Genomic DNA, 18,228 nt, shown 5'->3' on the forward strand with positions numbered 1-18,228 from the left:
ATGTTCACTGGGGGATTCTAGGCAGACGCTCTAGCTCTGAGCCACACCCCTAGCTCTCTTTTCACACGATGTCTTCAGGCAGAGCCTCACTAAGTTCCTCGGGCTGATCTTGAGCTTTTGCTCCTCCTTTCTCAGCAGCCTCCCCCAGTAGCTGGGATGACAGGCTTGCATCATCAAGACGTAGTTGGTGTGTGACCAGAGTGTACTGACAGCCTATGTGTGACACACTGGACACTTACCAAGGGATTCAGCAGTCAGCACGGTCCATTCTGTGTGGTCAGGGACACCACATGGTGGTCACCGCCGTAACTGAGGCTGCCATACTGGACAGGGCAAAGTAAACATTGTTTCGATTGGTCCTCTGGAGGTCTTCCTGTAGTAAAGGAGATGAGGTGTGTTAGTACATTCGCCCGCTTGGCTTAGCACCTTGGCCTACGACATGGTGTGGGCCCTGTGCCCTACCCTGTGCATGGAGTACGACTTCTGGATGTCTCACAGTCTCCTCAGCCAGGCTGAAGCACAGAAGGTTAAAGTCACAGGTTCAAGGTCACAGACAGGACACTGCCAGCCAGCACCCATTCAGGGCTGCAATCATTCACAGCCTCTTCTGCCCACCCCACTCGGTGCCTGGTGCGCTGTGGGCTCGGTAACAGCTCTGCTGAGTGGATGGGTGGATGGATTCATGGAAGGATGAATGAGGAAAGAGTGGGTGGAAACCGGAGCACCCCGGGCTTTGAGGGGGTGTCTGGAGCATAAGTACAGACTGGATGGGAATGGGGAACTGCAGTGAATGGTCTCCATGCAGAGCCTGGGGCACCCTGTGACTGGGTGGGGCACCAACTCTGTGCCTCATGAGTCCTTCTCCACCCCCCATCCCTTCCTCCTGCCTCCTGCCAGTGATTACATCATCAAGGAGAAGACAGTCTTACTGCAGAAGAAGGACAGTGAGGGGTTCGGGTTCGTGCTACGGGGGGCCAAGGGTGAGTGCTGGCCGGGGAGGGGATGGGAGATCCTCTCTGACCCAAGAAGTAGGGCTTGGATAGGGAGGATGGAAAAAGAGAAGGGACCCCCCCTACACACACACCCTTAAGCCCACCCATTACCCCACCCTGGGGTGCTGGTCCCTCAGCTCCAGTGAGTCCACTGTGACTTGGTCTGAGCCCCATCCCCTGCTCGGCCTCTCCACCCCCTCCCCTCCGACCCCGCCGGCTCCTCCCCGTCTGCAGCGCAGACCCCCATCGAGGAATTCACCCCCACCCCGGCCTTCCCGGCGCTGCAGTACCTCGAGTCTGTGGACGAGGGTGGCGTGGCATGGCGGGCTGGACTACGAATGGGAGACTTCCTCATCGAGGTGAGCCCCAGTCACACTGTCCTTCTGGGGACCCTGGGGACAAACTCTGGTCACCTGCTCACCACATTCAGTCTATGGAACCATGCTGTTCAGCAACTCTTCCTGGACCATTGAAAGGTGTGGTGGCTCAAACCTGTCATTCCAGCTAGCCATCTCAGGAAAGCTGCCACTACCACTATTTCAAGGCCAGCCTAGGCTACCTAGTGAGTTCCAGGTCAGCCTGGGACACAGAGTAAAACTGTACCTAAAAAATAAAAATAAAGTAGCATAGAATTGTCCCCCAACATATGTAGTACAGGGACATGAAGGGTGTGCGGGTCACCCCATTCCTGGGGACACGGGAATTATAGGGAGCCATGGAAGGGTGGGGTAGAAGGTCACTCTGTCGGGCACTCAGGAGCTGAAGGTCTTCTACCCTCTCCTTCACCACCCAGGTGAATGGACAGAACGTAGTGAAGGTTGGCCACCGTCAGGTAGTCAACATGATCCGCCAGGGAGGCAACACGCTGATGGTCAAGGTGGTGATGGTGACCAGACACCCAGACATGGACGAGGCTGTCCACAAGAAAGGTACTTCTTCACTGCTGTCACCTTAGCTGTGTCATGGAGAGCTGGCCTGGCACACACAGAGCCCTGGGCTCCAGCCCCAAGGCTGCAGGGAGGGACATCATGGTGCCCACCTGCAATCTCAGCACTCGGGAGGTAAAGGCAGGAGGATCAGAAGGCAGAGGCCATCCTGGGCTATTTAATGAGTTTCAGTTAGTCTAGGCTACGTGATACTTTGTATCAAAATAAAGGGGAGTCTCCAGCCACCAAATTAAGACTCTTAGGGTCACTCCTCAACCCCCCACAAGGCTCTCCTTCCCCCTCAAGGCCTGCCTGTTCATAACCTTTCTGGGGAGAAACTGAGGCGGAGAGGGCTCAGCGTGCTGGGGTGCTGTTCTCAGAGTTCTGGAAGCACAGTGGAAGGAATGGGTGTTGAGGGGTCTTCTCCTGCAACACTGACACCTCCCGCCCACCCCCACCTTTCCAGCATCCCAGCAGGCTAAGCGGCTCCCGCCCCCAGCCATCTCCCTGCGTTCCAAGTCTATGACCTCAGAGCTGGAGGAAATGGGTGAGCCTGTGGGGCTGCCGGGGCTGAGGGCCAGGGGCGGCCAGGGGCAAGGGGCTGGACCACCCTTGACTTTGTCAGTGTTGTTAGTCACGAGGGGTCCTCGTCCTCCTCCTGTCCCGCCCCCCCTCCATGTCCTTGGGCCAGGTTCTGTGGCCTGCCTGTGTGTCACTGGGGAGTTTTTGAGTCTCCCCTCTGCCCTCTTGTATCTCTGTTTCTCTGTCCCGGGTCTCTGGGGTCTGTATGTGTCCCCCTACCATGGGTCACTCTCCTTTTGTCCCCTACCCCTTCTTCTACTGGCTCTTTCCACCAACAGAGGAAGGTTAGCGACTCCTAGCAGGCAGAATATCATGACCTGGGGCGGGTCTCATTTTCCTCTGACCTGGGGCCAGTTGGGCAGATGACTGACTATTCCGCTACCCGGGTCCCTAGGGAGGTGGGCATTCCAAAGAGGGGTCCCTCACCTCCCCGTGATGTCCTAACTCTTGGCTCCTCTGCTGTCTACCCCTGGGCTAGTCTCCCCCTGGAAGAAGAAAATTGGTGAGTGGGCTCAGGTCTGGTGGGAGGGTCCCAGTCTCCTGACCCCAGCGGCGGATTTACCCTTCCCTTGACCCCAGCCCCTCACTGCCCCCACCTTGTGCTGGCCACACCTGCTGGTCCACACCCACTGGCCATGCCCTCTACAGGGGTACCCTGGAGCTTCATCCCTCTCCTTTGCCCACAGAATATGAACAACAGCCGGCACCAGTGCCCAGCATGGAGAAAAAACGGACTGTGTATCAGATGGCACTCAGTAAGATGTCACAGCATGGCTCCCTGATGCCAAATCCCTCTCCCAGCCTTTGAGAATGCTGCATGCATTCCTGCCCTCCTCCTCCCTGTGTGCCCCTCAGACACCCGGGAGCTAAGCACTTGGGGCCCTGGAAACCCGGTTCCATCATTGTGTTACCCACTCTCCTGTGCCTTGTCATAGCTGGGCCCTGCCTGCTGGACTGGGAGGTGTTCCCAGAGACAGAACTAGGACCACATGAGCCCCGAGGCGGCCCAGTCTCTGTGGTAGGCCACCTGCATTGTCTCTTTGACTGTCTTCACTCCCCACAGACAAGCTGGATGAGATCTTGGCCGCTGCTCAGCAGACCATCAGTGCAAGCGAGAGTCCTGGGCCTGGAGGCCTTGCGTCCCTGGGCAAGCACCGGCCCAAAGGCTTCTTTGCCACTGAGGTAGGTACCCTGGTGCGAGAAGGAAACTGAGGGGCTTGCGTGCAGGTTTGAAGACGCCCAAGTGTCTTCTTCATCTGAGCTCCACACTCGTCTTGAGAAGTACTACACTTCCTTCCTCCTCTCTCATCTCCCTCCGTTCTTGACCGTTCCACTTCTCATGTTAAGTCTCATCTGCCCTTTCCTTCCCATTTTAGGGACCTCACCTAAGACAAAGTAATGCTATAGAGATGTAGCATGATGGTTCCTGCCCATCATCCCAGATCCTGAGAAACTGAGTCAGGGGGGTTGCTGTAAGTTTGAGACCAGCCTGAGCTGCATAGGGAAATCTTGTCTCCCGATCAAAAAAAAAATTAAGAAATTGATGTCATAGTAATATATCCTCATCATAATCCTAGATGCTCAAGAGATGTTAGATGGCTATTAAAATATTGATGCCGGGACTGGAGAGACAGCTCAGGGGTTGAGAGTATACATTGTTCTTGCAGAAGGCTGGTGTTCAGTTCCCAGAACCCCCTGGGGCCGCTGACAACTGCCTATGATCCCAGCTCCAGGAGCTCTGATGCCCTCTCCTGCCTGCCCAGGGCACAGCACACTCCACATGCAGACACATGGACACAGACACGCAGGTGTGCACACACATATACACACACATGCATACACACTGTGAACAATGGCTCTCCACCTGCCCTTCCCCACAGATAAAGGCTGGTCTGTATCAAGTACTTGTTCAACAAATTTCAGACACTGTGCTCCACACAGATACCTCATTCCCGCCTTAGAAACTCCCTGTGAGGTATGCTGCAGCTGTTAGCATGGTACAGATGATCTTCATCCCACCTTAGAATCTCCCTGTGAGGTAAAGCGCGTTACAGATACTTCATTCCTGCCTTAGAATCTCCCTGTGAGGTGTAGTGAGTTACAGATACCTCATTCCCGCCTTAGAATCTCCCTGTGAGGTGTGCTGCAGTGGTTAGTGAGCTATAGATGTGGAGCCTGGGCTCTTCTTCCCGGGCCCTGCTGGCTCTGCCCCATGGGTTTGGCCCTCTTACACCAACACAGCCACACCAGACAAACCTGTGTGTCCACACTGCCTGGCATCTCTCTTAGCCTATGCCTTCTGCCTGCCACAACTCTGTCCTCAGGTGAGCCCAGGGTCTGCTTGGCAGATTGGTGTGGGCTTCCTCAGCTATGCTTACTGCATCTCTGTCTTAAAGCAATGCTCATAGAGACAGCCTGTGACATAGACGAAAGCCAGTCCCCAAAATAGCTGTTCTATGGGGCTGAACCTAGGGTCTCATGCATTTGACCATTAAGACATACCTTCAGCTCCTTCACTGGGGGATCCTAGAAAAGGGCTCTACCACTGGACCGTGCCCCTGGTCCCTCACCGAGGAGATTCTAGGCCAGCAGTTCTCAATGTGTGAGTCAGGATCCCTTTTATCAGATATCCTGCATATCAGATATTTACATAACATTCATAACTGTAGCAAAATTACATTTATGAAGTAGAAATGAAAATAATTTTATGGTTGGGGTCACCACAGCTTGAGGAACTGTATTAAAGGGTCACAGTGTTAGGAAGATTGAGAGCCACTGTTGTAGGCAGAAGATTTATCACTCAGCTACCCCCAGCCCCTCCCTGGGGGATTCTAGGCAGTGACTCTACTGAGCCACACCCCAGCCCCTCACTGGGGGATTCTAGGCAGGGACTCTCTACTGAGCCACACCCCAGCCCCTCACTGGTGGGTGCTTTGTAGTACTGTAAATGCTACCTCTCCAACCTTCAAAATAAGTTTTAAGTGAATTTTGAAGTCAGAAAAAGTGACTCACACCTATAATCCAAGCATTTCAGAGACTGAGGCAGGAGGGTTGCCATGAGTTTTAAGGACCAGCCTGTCCTACCGAGCGAGACCAACTCAGAAAGCCGAAGGATAAAGCAGATTAGTTGCCACAGCAATATCAGTGCCTTTTGGCCAGCATGTTACCCAGGGAGGCTGTGCTGTGGCGCCTAGGTGCTTTGGCTGAAAGTCTGCAGCAGCATAAATACATAGAAATGAGCCGCTGCTTGATGGGGTGGGGAGATCTCTGCAAACTCTGGGGGTGGGGTGCAGCCAGCCATCACAATAAGACTGGCTCACTATCTTAGCTTTAAGGGAGAAAAGGGCTGCGTTTTCCACTGGATGATGTGAAGACAGGTTGTCATTTGTTCCCTCGGACCACACACTCCAACCCCAGAGAGCCTGCACTTTTATTCAGAGGCAGGGAGCAGGTTTTGCAGCCAGACTCCTGAAATTCCCAGTCTAGTGGGCCCTTCTCTGGCTAGCAGAGTGTCCTGCAGGCCCCGCCCTCCCGTCATGCCCATCCTTGGTTTCTTAGAATGTCCGAAAGGTCTGCAGTTGTTAGGGTGGGTGATTTGCTGTGCCATCCTGGCGCACAAGGTCAGTCAGTGTAGGGGAAAAAAGAGAGCTGAGGGTACCCCGGTGAATAAGTTCACACCAAGCAGGTACAAGGCCCCGTGTTCAGTGAGAGCTGAGGGTGCAGCCGGTGGACAAGTGCACATCCAGCAGGAGCAAGGCCCCGTGTTCAGGCTGCAGCACCAAGAGAGAGGAGGTGGCAGGCAGGAAAAGAGTGTGTGTGAAAGGAGCGGAGAATTGATGGGGACGGGAGGCAGACGGGAAGGGAGTCAGAGGGCACAGCTCTTTCAGCCAGGCTGTGCATTCTCCCTGTGTGACTTTGAACCACACTATCTCATCCCCAGCATTTGTTTCCTGACCTGTAGGAGGGTCAAATGAGGTCAGCTCCTGTCCTGCAGGGCTCTCAAAAGCAGCAGTCTTCCTCTGAGGCCTGGTGTCATCACCCTCTGATCTCACTCCAGCACATCCCTTCTGAGTCGCAGGATCCCAAACTGTCATCTGACAGCCTCAGTCCACATCCAGCCCATCTCTTGTGTATGTGCTCATGTGTGTGCGAGCGCACAGACTTTGGTGTCACCCGTCTTGTTTGCTGAGGGCTCCTGCTGCATCTGGAGGTCACTGATGAGGCTAGATTGGGCTTTTCTCTGTATGGATAGACGTCTAGAAAGCTCTTCCTTACATGGCCCCTAAATCTACCTTCCCTGAACCCTCAGTGAACCTTTTCATCATGGTCTTCTCTGACAAGTTTTCTTGGAGAGGAGAGAAGGTCACCTCAGTTTTCTAGATGACAAACGGATGTTAGGGAATTGAACTCGGTTGCTCAGGCCTCTTGGAAATGTATATCCAATCAAAGCAGAGGTCTGTTGAGACTGGTCCCACTCTTTAGCTAACCCAAGCAGGCAGCGGTGCTTTTTTCCCAGTATTTCTTTAAGCATGTGTGTGGATGTATATTGGGTGTGTGTATGCAGCATGGGAGGTTATATATTGGGTGTGCATAGGTATATGGTGTAGGCATGTGGTATGTGGCATATGTATGTGCATGGTCTATGTGTACAGTGTGTGTGGTGTATTTATGGTGTGTGTGCATGGTGTGTGTATATGTGTATGGTATGTGGTATATGTGTATGGTATGTGGTATGTGTATATGGTGTGGGTGTGATATGTATGTGTGTGGTGTGTGATGTACAGTGTGTGTTGTATGGCGTGTGCATGATGTGAGGGGTGAGGGTCATATATGTGTGCTGGTGGTGGGCAGGGTGCATGGTGTTTGTGTGTGTGTGTGTGTGTGTGTGTGTGTGTGTGTGTGGTGTACAGCATACAAGTGTGGCACATTCCAAGACCATGCAGGACAGGCACCTCCCTCCATCACTCTGTCTTGTTCCTTTGAGAGAGATTCTCACTGAATGAGAAGCACACAGTTTTGTCTAAATTGGCTGTCTGTCAAGATCTAGGAATCCATCTTTGCCCCCTCGCCACACCTGAGCCCCAGTGCTGGTATGACAGGCACAGGCAGCCAGGCCCAGAGTTTTATGTAGGTACTGGGGATTCGAACTCAGGACCCAATTGCAGAACAAGTGTTCTTACCCGCTGAGGCATCTCCCCAGCCTCTCACCCATTGTTTTGACCTGAGCTTTTCCAAGCCAGAGTATTTTTTCTTGGTGTGCAGATCGTGTCCTTTCCTCAGACTGGGCTCCCTTGGGAGCCTGCTCTTCCCCCTGGAGCCTTCTCTGTGGCTCTCATCACCTCAGGTTCTCTTCAGTTCCAGGCTCTCTAACGTGATTCCATCATACTCCTGTTTCTGCTGTGACTCAACCTCCCTTTTCACCACCTCCCTCTCTTGTCCAGTCCCTGGGATCCCTATAAGGAGCCTGTTCCCTGACTCTCAGACTCTTTGCTGGTCTTTTGGGATACCAGGCACTTAACCTGTTTCTGTGTTCCCTGGGCCCTGTGGAGACAGCACCCTCCTCAGGGCATCTGTCTTTCCAGGGCTGGGCAACCATTTTTCTTGGGTGTTTGTTATTTTTCTGAGACAAGAGTCTTAAGCTGTAGCTGACTCTGCCTGGAACTCACTTGTAGGCCAGGCTAGTCTGGAATTCATGGTAATCCTCCTGCTTCTGCCTCTCCAGGTCTGGGATGTTAAGTGTAAGTCACCACACTGAACTCCATGTTGTGTTCTCTGGTTTATTTACAGCTGGCCTTTCACGGTCAGGACAGCCTTGGTAGTGGAATGAATAAGACAAACATAGCAATAGACAGTTCTAACCCCATAGGCCAGATGGTGCGCTTGAGACCCAGGAGAGCCTTGAGTCTCTCAGGTCATCACTGCCCTCTGAGGTCTCCAGGACGATGGACATAGTCCACATGTTTTGTTTGGAATCATCATCACATTGGGTTCAAACACAGCCAGTGTGATGGATGGGTAGGAAGTCATAGATGGAATGATAGATGGAATGGTAAATGGACAGTCAGAAATGACGCAGGGAATGATGGACACAGGATCGGACAGACAGAATTTTTTTAAAATATTTATTTATTATGTATACAATATTCTGTCTGTGTGTACACCTGCAGGCCAGAAGAGGGCACCAGACCCCATTACAGATGGTTGTGAGCCACCATGTGGTTGCTGGGAATTGAACTCAGGACCTTTGGAAGAACAAGCAATGCTCTTAACCTCTGAGCCATCTCTCCAGCCCCAGAATTTTTTCTTTAATGGCCTGAATGGGCCTGGAAAGATGGTTCAGTGACTGAGAGTTTGTTGTGTTGTCACTAGGATGGGAGTTTGGACCCCAGGCCCACATAGTCCAGCATCCCCCACATCTGCAACTCTAGCTCTGGTACCCCTTCTGGCCTCTGTGAGCAGAGGAGTGTGTGAGCACCTGCCCACACCACACACGCGCGTGTGCGCACGCATGTACACATGCATGTACACGTGCGCGCGTGCACTCACACACCACCACACACACTCACACATGTGTGTGCACGCACACACAATACTGCACATGCACACACACATGCACACACCGCATACGCACGCACACACACATGCATACACAGACACCACACACCCACACACGCACACACACATGTGCGCGCACGAACATCTTTAAGATAATGATGAATTGAAATTGAAGAGTAGCTCATGTAGGCTCTGAGGTAGGACTGTGGCTGTGTCAGTTTGGCCAGTTTGGTGCTTCTGTGGTCTGACTGGGCTGCAGATGCCAGGGATCAGAACCGAAGGCCTCGTGCTTGCATGTGTGGCAAAGTACTTTACTGACTAAGCAATCTCCCCAGCCCTGATTTCTTTTTGAAAGACTCTGCCAAGTCTGGAAAAGAGACTAGAGAGGGGTGGACAAGAGAAGCGGCAGAAAGCCAGAGAAGTGTCTGCTGCTACTGGCCAGAAGAGTGTCACTGGGACCTGGGTACAGGCCATGACGGCAGGTGGTGCTGGCTGAGGGGGACAGCTCATGCTTGCTTTTCTTTTTTCTGACTGCCACCCCAGAAAAGTTCTTCAGGAACTGCTCTCCAGCTTCCCCACACCAAGTTTCTGTCGTGCAGAGACTCAGAGGAGAAAAGCCTCCAAGTGTGGAGAATTCTGACTGATCCTCTCTACTCTCTCTTCTCTCTCTCTCTCTCTCTCTCTCCCTCTAACTGCTATGCTGAAGTCGAGCTTTGATCCCCACCACCGTTCCCAGCCAAGTTATGACCGACCTTCCTTCCTGCCTCCCGGACCTGGCCTTATGCTCCGGCAGAAATCTATTGGTATGTCTCTCAGAACGGGATGTGGTCCGGGAGCATAAGAGAGGATTGTCTTGGTTTGGCGATGTGTCCTAGCACCACATTTGACCCTGGTTAAATGAGGTCGGGTTTGGATGAATCTGAGGTTTGCTTCTCAGCTGTGTGACCTGGGAAGGGTAGCATCTAGAAAACTGGGTTCTTTCGGGGTTCAAAGGATGGAGGGATGGTAGCAGGCAGGTAGTACGTAGAGGCATATACTTGTTGAGGGAGAAGTCAGCTGTTTCTTCATGGCTTTATGTAAAAATGATAGATAGCCTTTTCTTCTTAAACCTGCTTTAAACTCACTCCAAATCGCCATTAAATTATCATGTGCGCAAACCTTTGAACAACTAGTAAACTGCGCCCCCTCGTGGACGAAGGGTGAAATTCCACTTAATTGAGCCTTTTCCCTTGTGTCCCTGCTGATGATTGCTGTTTCGCAGTGCACAGCTTGCATATAGGAGGAGCTGGTCCAGTCTTCAATTCCTCCCTTGGTCTTGTGTGTCTCAACAGGGGCTGCAGAAGATGACAGACCCTACCTAGCACCCCCAGCCATGAAATTCAGCCGTAGTCTGTCAGTCCCCGGTTCAGAGGACATACCCCCACCACCCACTACATCCCCACCAGAGCCTCCCTATAGCACACCGCCAGCTCCCTCCTCTTCCGGCCGCCTCACTCCCTCCCCTCGGGGAGGCCCCTTCAACCCCGGTTCTGGAGGTCCCCTTCCTGCGTCCTCCCCTTCATCTTTCGATGGGCCATCTCCTCCTGACACCCGTGCTGGGGGCCGAGAGAAGAGCCTGTACCACAGTGGAGCCCTACCCCCTGCCCATCACCATCCACCTCACCATCACCATCATCATGCCCCACCTCCGCAGCCCCACCATCACCATGCACACCCTCCTCACCCACCGGAGATGGAGACGGGAGGTTCTCCCGATGATCCCCCACCTCGATTGGCCCTGGGACCCCAGCCCAGCCTTCGAGGCTGGCGGGGCGGAGGACCCAGCCCGACCTCGGGGGCCCCATCACCTTCCCACCACAGCAGTAGCGGAGGCAGCAGCGGCCCCACTCAGGCTCCCGCCCTGCGTTACTTCCAGCTGCCCCCCAGGGCGGCCAGTGCAGCTATGTATGTGCCTGCCCGCACGGGCCGCGGTCGCAAGGGCCCACTGGTCAAGCAGACCAAAGTGGAAGGCGAGCCCCAGAAGGGCAGCCTCGCACCCGCGTCCTCCCCAACATCCCCAGCGTTGCCGCGGCCTGAACCACCTCCGGCCGGGCCATCAGAGAAAAATTCCATCCCCATCCCTACAATCATCATCAAAGCTCCATCCACCAGTAGCAGCGGGCGCAGCAGCCAGGGGAGCAGCACAGAGGCTGAGCCCCCCACCCAGCCCGACGGCGCGGGCGGCGGCGGATCCTCGCCCAGCCCTGCGCCTGCCACGTCCCCGGTGCCGCCGTCCCCGTCGCCTGTGCCCACCCCTGGGTCGCCCAGCGGCCCAGCAACCCTGGACTTCACCAGCCAGTTTGGAGCAGCCCTGGTGGGCGCGGCACGGAGGGAGGGAGGCTGGCAGAACGAAGCCCGGCGGCGGTCCACGCTGTTCCTGTCCACCGATGCGGGAGATGAGGATGGAGGCGACAGCGGGCTGGGCCCGGGGGCACCCCCAGGTCCCCGGCTGCGCCACTCCAAATCCATTGATGAAGGCATGTTCTCCGCCGAGCCGTACCTCCGGCTAGAGTCAGGGGGCAGCAGCGGGGGCTATGGGGCCTACGCAGCCGGCAGTCGAGCCTATGGGGGCAGTGGGAGCAGCAGCGCCTTCACCAGCTTCCTCCCCCCGCGGCCTCTGGTGCACCCGCTGACTGGCAAGGCCTTAGATCCTGCCTCTCCGCTGGGGCTGGCCTTGGCCGCCCGGGAGCGGGCCTTGAAGGAGTCCTCGGACGGCGGGGGCACCCCTCAGCCGCCTCCGAGACCTCCATCGCCACGCTACGATGCCCCGCCGCCCACCCTCCACCACCACTCGCCTCACTCACCCCATTCGCCACATGCACGTCACGAGCCAGTGTTGCGCCTGTGGGGGGACCCCGCGCGCCGGGAGCTAGGGTACCGGGCAGGTCTAGGGAGTCAGGAGAAGGCCCTTCCCGCCAGTCCACCTGCAGCTCGCCGCTCCCTACTGCACCGTCTGCCCCCGTCAGCTCCAGGGGTCGGGCCGCTCCTGCTGCAGCTGGGGCCAGAACCCCCAACTCCCCTTCCTGGGGTGAGCAAGGCCTGGCGCACCGCAGCCACCGAGGAGCCTGAGCGGCTTCCTCTGCATGTGCGCTTCCTTGAGAATTGCCAGGCCCGGCCTCCTCCAGCGGGCACGAGAAGGTCCTCCACTGAAGACGGGCCTGGGGTCCCACCGCCCAGCCCTCGCAGGGTTTTGCCAGCCTCTCCCACCTCTCCGCGGGGCAGTGAGGAGAACGGCCTTCCGCTGCTGGTCCTGCCGCCGCCAGCCCCTTCGGTGGATGTGGACGACGGCGAATTCCTCTTCGCGGAGCCGCTGCCTCCACCCCTGGAGTTTTCCAACAGCTTCGAAAAGCCAGAGTCGCCCCTCACGCCCGGGCCTCCCCACCCGCTGCCCGACCCTCCCTCCCCAGCCACCCCTCTACCTGCAGCCCCACCCCCGGCTGTGGCCGCAGCCCCTCCCACCCTGGACTCCACCGCGTCTAGCCTGACCTCTTACGACAGCGAAGTGGCCACGCTGACCCAGGGGGCTCCCGCGGCTCCCGGGGATACTCCAGCTCCAGGCCCGCCAGCTCCAGCAGCCCCAGCTCCCCCAGCCCCGCAGCCAGGCCCTGATCCTCCACCTGGCACGGATTCTGGAATTGAGGAGGTGGACAGTCGGAGCAGCAGCGATCACCCGCTGGAGACCATCAGCAGCGCGTCCACACTCAGCAGTTTGTCTGCCGAAGGAGGAGGCAACACGGGGGGCGTGGCTGGGAGCGGGGCCGGGGTGGCCAGTGGGACTGAGCTCCTGGATACTTACGTAGCCTACCTGGATGGCCAGGCCTTCGGGGGCAGTGGGACGCCTGGCCCACCATACCCCCCACAGCTCATGACTCCCTCCAAGCTACGGGGCCGGGCGCTTGGGGCTGGTGGAAATTTGAGACCTGGTCCCAGTGGGGGACTCCGAGATCCTGTCACCCCCACCAGCCCCACGGTCTCTGTGACCGGAGCTGGAACAGATGGGCTTCTGGCCTTGAGTGCTTGCTCAGGACCCTCGACGGCAGGTGTGGCAGGAGGTTCCGTGGCGGTTGAGCCAGAAGTCCCGCCTGTACCTTTGCCCACTGCCTCGTCCTTGCCTCGGAAGCTGCTACCATGGGAGGAAGGTCCGGGACCCCCACCACCGCCCCTGCCAGGACCCCTGTCCCAGCCTCAGGCCTCTGCCTTGGCCACGGTCAAAGCCAGCATCATCAGCGAACTCAGCTCGAAGCTCCAGCAGTTTGGTGGGTCCTCTGCCGCGGGAGGAGCTCTGCCTTGGGCTCGGGGAGGCAGCGGGGGCAGCACAGACAGCCACCACGGAGGAGCCAGTTACATCCCAGAGAGGACCTCCTCCCTGCATCGGCAGAGGTGAGCAGAGACCTGTAACTGGAGGGTGGCTATGGCAGGTGCTGGAGCCCAAGGTCCCCAAAGAGCCTCGGAGTTACAGAAAACAAACTGGGCTGTCTTGCAGGAATCGGACCTCTAAGAAGCACACTTTCAGCTCCATGGTCACCATAACCCATGGCCCAAGATGAATGGCTACATGTTTTTATTTTGTTTTTGATGGTCCTGGGCTTCAGGCATGCTACACAAGTGTCCCACTATTGAGCCATGGCCCCAGCCCCTCACTGGGGAGTCTAGTCAGGGATTCTACCACCAAATCACACCCTGACCTCTTACTGAGGGACTGTAGGCACAGGTTCAACCACTGAGCAAAGCCCCCAGCCTTCTTACTATGTTTTGAGTCAGGACCTAGTTAAGTTGCTTTGGCTGGCCTTAAACTCTGTTTAGAGTTCAAAAGCCAAGTTTAGATTTCTAATCCTCGTGCCTCAACCTCCCCAGTAACTGGAATGACAGACCTGTACATCCCCAAGCCTAGATACAAAATATCAACAGCAAAACTGCATTAACTAAAGGTGTCTGTGTGGCTTTTCACAGTGTCTACTTGAAAGGAATTGGGGCAGAATTTAACTTGAGCCACTGCCATCAACATGATGGAGGAGGGCGGGGCATCTTTGGGGAACCCAGCTCCCTCTAGGATAGGATGATATAGGCCCATGCTCTCACTCCCCAGATACTTTTTCCTTGTGGTCTCTTTGAAGCCATGACCCATTCTCATAATGGCTAGAAAGCAATCCCATCTTTAACTTAGATGTACGGGGGAGAGCTTGAAATACTTCCTATCCATCTACAGTGCACTGTGCTTCTGTCCCCTGTATCTAACAATCCAGGGTGGATTTAGCAAGCTGCAGAGATAAGAAACAATTCACTCACTGTCCTTCATGGGTGGGTGGGTGGGGAGCTGCAGGTAGGCATCAGTGCATGGACTGGATGCTTAGCACAGCAGTGTGCCCTCTGGAGAAGGGAAGGGGCACTGTGGACAGTTCAAGCCAGACCCAGAGCACATCTTGCTACTAGTCTATTAAGGCTCAGATGCCACACTGGGGGATTCTAGGCAGGGGCTCTACCACTGAGCCACACCCCAGCTAGACAGTAGGCACAATAATAACAGCTACCCTCACAAAACAATCCAAGAATTGGTTGGTTACAGATCTCTCAGAGGTCACCAGGCTGTGTGGGGGACAGTTAGCCATCCAGTGAAAATAGCTAGTTCAAAGGCCCTGCTGTGTGGCCATGCTGAAGGGAGCTCAAGGGATGAGGGGACCTTTTTCTCCCCTTGTTTCTTCTCTCTTCACCTCCCTCTCTTCACCTCTCTCTCTCTCTGTTCTCTGTCCCCACCCCTTCCATCTCTTTCCCCCTTGAATGCCCACCCTCTTTTTTGTTTGTTTGTTTTGTTTCTGTCTCCCTGTCTTCCACTCTGCTATGACTGACCATAACCAAAAAAGGCAGTATAGAGTAGTGGTTAAGAGCTCAGACTTCGGTGACTTCTAACTGGGCTCTGCCACTCCCTGGCTGTGTGTCCTTAGGCAAGTTTCTTAAGCTCTCTGTGCTCTTGATGATAATAGTAACCTTCCACCAGGGCTGTTGGGGATTAAATTGAGATGAGATTCAGAAAGCCTTTAGAACAATGCCTGACACACATGAGCTGCAGCAAGTGGTGGCGGGTGTTATTGCTATCACTTAATGGTTCTTTTTCTTCCATCTCTCTTGGCTATCACCCCTCTCCCTGTCCTATTTCTTGCCCTTCACTTCTCTCCTGACATTCATCTGACCCTCCCTTACCACCACCCCATCTTCTCCATCTCTGCCCCTACCCTTGTGTCTCTCCCTCTGAATCATGACTTCTTCCTCTTATTCACCCTTGCCCTCAACACTTCCCCCCAAACCCTTCTCCCTTCCCCCTGGTCCCCTATCCCCCCCCCCCACCCCTTGTCACATTCCAGGCTCTCCGAAGACTCCCAGACCTCTCTTCTCTCCAAACCCAGCAGCAGCATCTTTCAGAATTGGCCTAAACCCCCTCTGCCTCCACTCCCCACCGGATCTGGGGTCTCCTCCTCAACAGCTGCAGCCCCAGGAGCTACATCCCCTTCAGCCTCACCCGCCTCAGCTTCCACCCGACACCTGCAGGGCGTGGAATTTGAGATGCGGCCTCCGTTGCTCCGCCGGGCACCCAGCCCCTCGCTGCTGCCTGCCTCGGATCACAAGGTCAGCCCCGCGCCCAGGCCCTCTTCTCTGCCCATCCTGCCTTCAGGACCCCTCTACCCAGGCATCTTTGACATCCGTAGCTCCCCGACCGGAGGGGCAGGAGGCTCGGCTGACCCTTTTGCTCCAGTCTTTGTGCCACCACACCCCGGGATGTCTGGCGGTCTCGGAGGAGCCTTGTCGGGAGCTTCTCGCTCTCTATCACCCACCCGCCTGCTCTCGCTGCCCCCGGACAAGCCATTTGGCGCCAAGCCTCTCGGATTCTGGACCAAGTTTGACGTCGCCGATTGGCTGGAGTGGCTGGGCTTATCAGAGCACAGAGCCCAGTTCCTGGACCACGAGATTGATGGCTCCCACCTGCCCGCCTTGACCAAGGAGGACTATGTGGACCTGGGCGTGACCAGGGTGGGCCACAGAATGAACATTGACCGGGCTCTCAAATTTTTCCTGGAGAGGTGATGGCTGGCCTGGACGGACCAACCCGTCCATAGGACCGTTGAGCCCGCTGACCTCTTGACCTCTGACCCCTCTGACCATCGTTCTCTCCCCACCCTCTCAGGGGGCCAGGGATTCTGCTAAAACTGTGCCCTGCCCCGTCTCCCCAGGCCTGACTGAGGTCCCCGGATGGACCTGATGCAGGCCAGACACTGGCACCTCACAAGAGGTGGGCAGCTGACACTGGGCTGCAAGTGGTGTGGGGGGGGGGTGATTAGAAAATGACACAGGGGTACTGAGAAGGAGGAAAAGGTCGACTGGGGGGGACAGACAGAGCCATAGAGGGTCAGCCCAGAGCCTGACCGGATGGGGGGCTGCCCCCCATGCCGCAGGGGAAGATTGTCCTCCTGTTCCATCACCTGCGCCCCTCTAATAACCCTTTCCACCTGTCCAGGCCCCTCAGCCTCCCCTTCCCCCTGCCTCTTGCTTGCTGGCGCCCCACCCTGGCTGCAGTTTTGCACAAGCTTGTCCCTTGGCTGTCTTGCACACCTCTGCCTGCAAGGCCCTTTCAGCTCCCTTACACGCTGCGTTCTCTTTTTTCTCTCAAGCGCCATGGCCTTTGCTTAGCTTGTTCTCCGCATCCTTTCTTCTTTGGGGGTGGGGTTGCACCCTTTCTTTCTCTGATCACCCTGGACCCATGCTGCAGACACACATGGGACTTTCCTCCCTCTCCTTTTCACAGACCCAGCCATACTCCTGTAGCCTCTGGCCACCCCTTCTTTCTGCTCTGTTCTTGCACACTCTAAACACACTTACCTCCATTGTCATACCTGGAAACTCGTTCCTGTCCTGGCGCCCCAGAGCCCTTACTCTCCCTCTCTCATGATGGCATCCTGTCCCCTGCCTTCTCCATTTTCTCTGACACTTGGCACATCCCTTGCACACTCACATCCCAGATCTCTCTCTCTCTCCCTCTTTCCCTCTCCCCCCCCTCTCATTTCCCTGTGTAGCTCTGGCTGTCTCTGGAACTCACTCTGTAGACCAGGTGGCCTCGAACTCAGAGACCCACCTGCCTCTGTTTCCCAAGTCCTCTACCACCCGACTTCTGTTGACATCCACCCTCATTCCTGCACCCTCTCGCGGACTTGCCCTCCCCAGCCTTTGCTTCTCCCCAGGAGCTTTTCTTTTTCTCTTTCTTTCTTTCTTTCTTTCTTTCTTTCTTTCTTTCTTTCCTTCCTTCCTTCCTTCCTTCCTCCTTCCTTCCTTCCTTCCTTCTTTCCTTCCTCCTTCCTTCCTTCCTTCCTTCCTTCCTTCCTTCTTTCCTTCCTCCTTTCTTCATTTCTTCCTTTTTATTTTTTTTATGGTGCTCAGGTGTGGGATGTGCTTGCTGCACTGCTCTGGTCTTTCTAGGTGACTTTCCCCGATTGCCCTGCAGAGCCTGGCCTCTTTTCAGTTTGCATACTTGCCTCTCTCTAGGCACTCTTAGCCAGAACTCTCCTCCTCCTTTCCTGCGTCCACCCTAGGTCTTTGCTCACCTCCTCCTGCTGTTCCTAGGGAGAGGAGACCCTGCGCATGCACGCTGGCTCCCTGCTCACTAGGCTGTCATTCAGACCATCCATCCGTCTGTCAGTCCATTCTGCACGAAGATCCTCCTCCTCCTCCTCCCCCCCACTCTTTCTTCTCTCCCAGATTACCCCTCCCCCTCCTTTCAGCATGGCTCCTCCCTCCCTGCACGTCTCCCTCCCCCCCTTTCTGGGGCTTGGGAATTTAAAGCCACCTCTCCTCCCATAGGTAGCCCCCTCCCCTGCTGTGGGTAAAAGGGGGAAGGGCATCGCCCTCAGGATCCCCCCCCCATGTTCAGCTGCCAAAGAAGGGAGCTCCCCTCCCCCCAGCCCATTCCCTAAAGCTGCCCCCCAGAACCCCCGGGGGCGCTCCAGGAGGGGAGGGCCAGCCCCCTCCCCTCACCACGTCAGGGAAATGCAGGGAACCTTGTGGGAGGGTCGCGGGAGGGGGGAGGGGTGGCAAGGACTAGAGAGGAGGTGGCATTGGGCCCCTACCCGCCCCCTCCCCCGGTCGGTTGCCCC

The 18,228-nt window shown here is 55.9% G+C and overlaps 1 protein-coding gene across 2 annotated transcripts in view; it reads left to right on the plus strand.

Annotated features, from left to right (window-relative positions):
• The window catches only part of Shank1 (SH3 and multiple ankyrin repeat domains 1), a 44,551-nt gene extending 28,383 nt beyond the window's left edge, over nucleotides 1-16,168 (plus strand). The window contains exons 15-24 of one of the 2 annotated variants that reach the window (XM_038313845.1): nucleotides 898-980; nucleotides 1,227-1,351; nucleotides 1,786-1,921; nucleotides 2,385-2,465; nucleotides 2,979-3,002; nucleotides 3,187-3,255; nucleotides 3,564-3,682; nucleotides 9,762-9,858; nucleotides 10,387-13,474; nucleotides 15,451-16,168. In XM_038313845.1, the coding sequence (XP_038169773.1) occupies nucleotides 898-980; nucleotides 1,227-1,351; nucleotides 1,786-1,921; nucleotides 2,385-2,465; nucleotides 2,979-3,002; nucleotides 3,187-3,255; nucleotides 3,564-3,682; nucleotides 9,762-9,858; nucleotides 10,387-13,474; nucleotides 15,451-16,168 (4,540 nt within the window). The remainder of the gene's footprint in view (nucleotides 1-897; nucleotides 981-1,226; nucleotides 1,352-1,785; nucleotides 1,922-2,384; nucleotides 2,466-2,978; nucleotides 3,003-3,186; nucleotides 3,256-3,563; nucleotides 3,683-9,761; nucleotides 9,859-10,386; nucleotides 13,475-15,450) is intronic. The other variant, XM_038313846.1, reaches the window with a different exon arrangement.
• Nucleotides 16,169-18,228: the final 2,060 nt, after the last annotated feature.

The sequence above is a fragment of the Arvicola amphibius genome, chromosome 12 (assembly GCF_903992535.2).
Source record: "Arvicola amphibius chromosome 12, mArvAmp1.2, whole genome shotgun sequence".
NCBI classification, from domain to species: Eukaryota; Metazoa; Chordata; class Mammalia; order Rodentia; family Cricetidae; genus Arvicola; species Arvicola amphibius.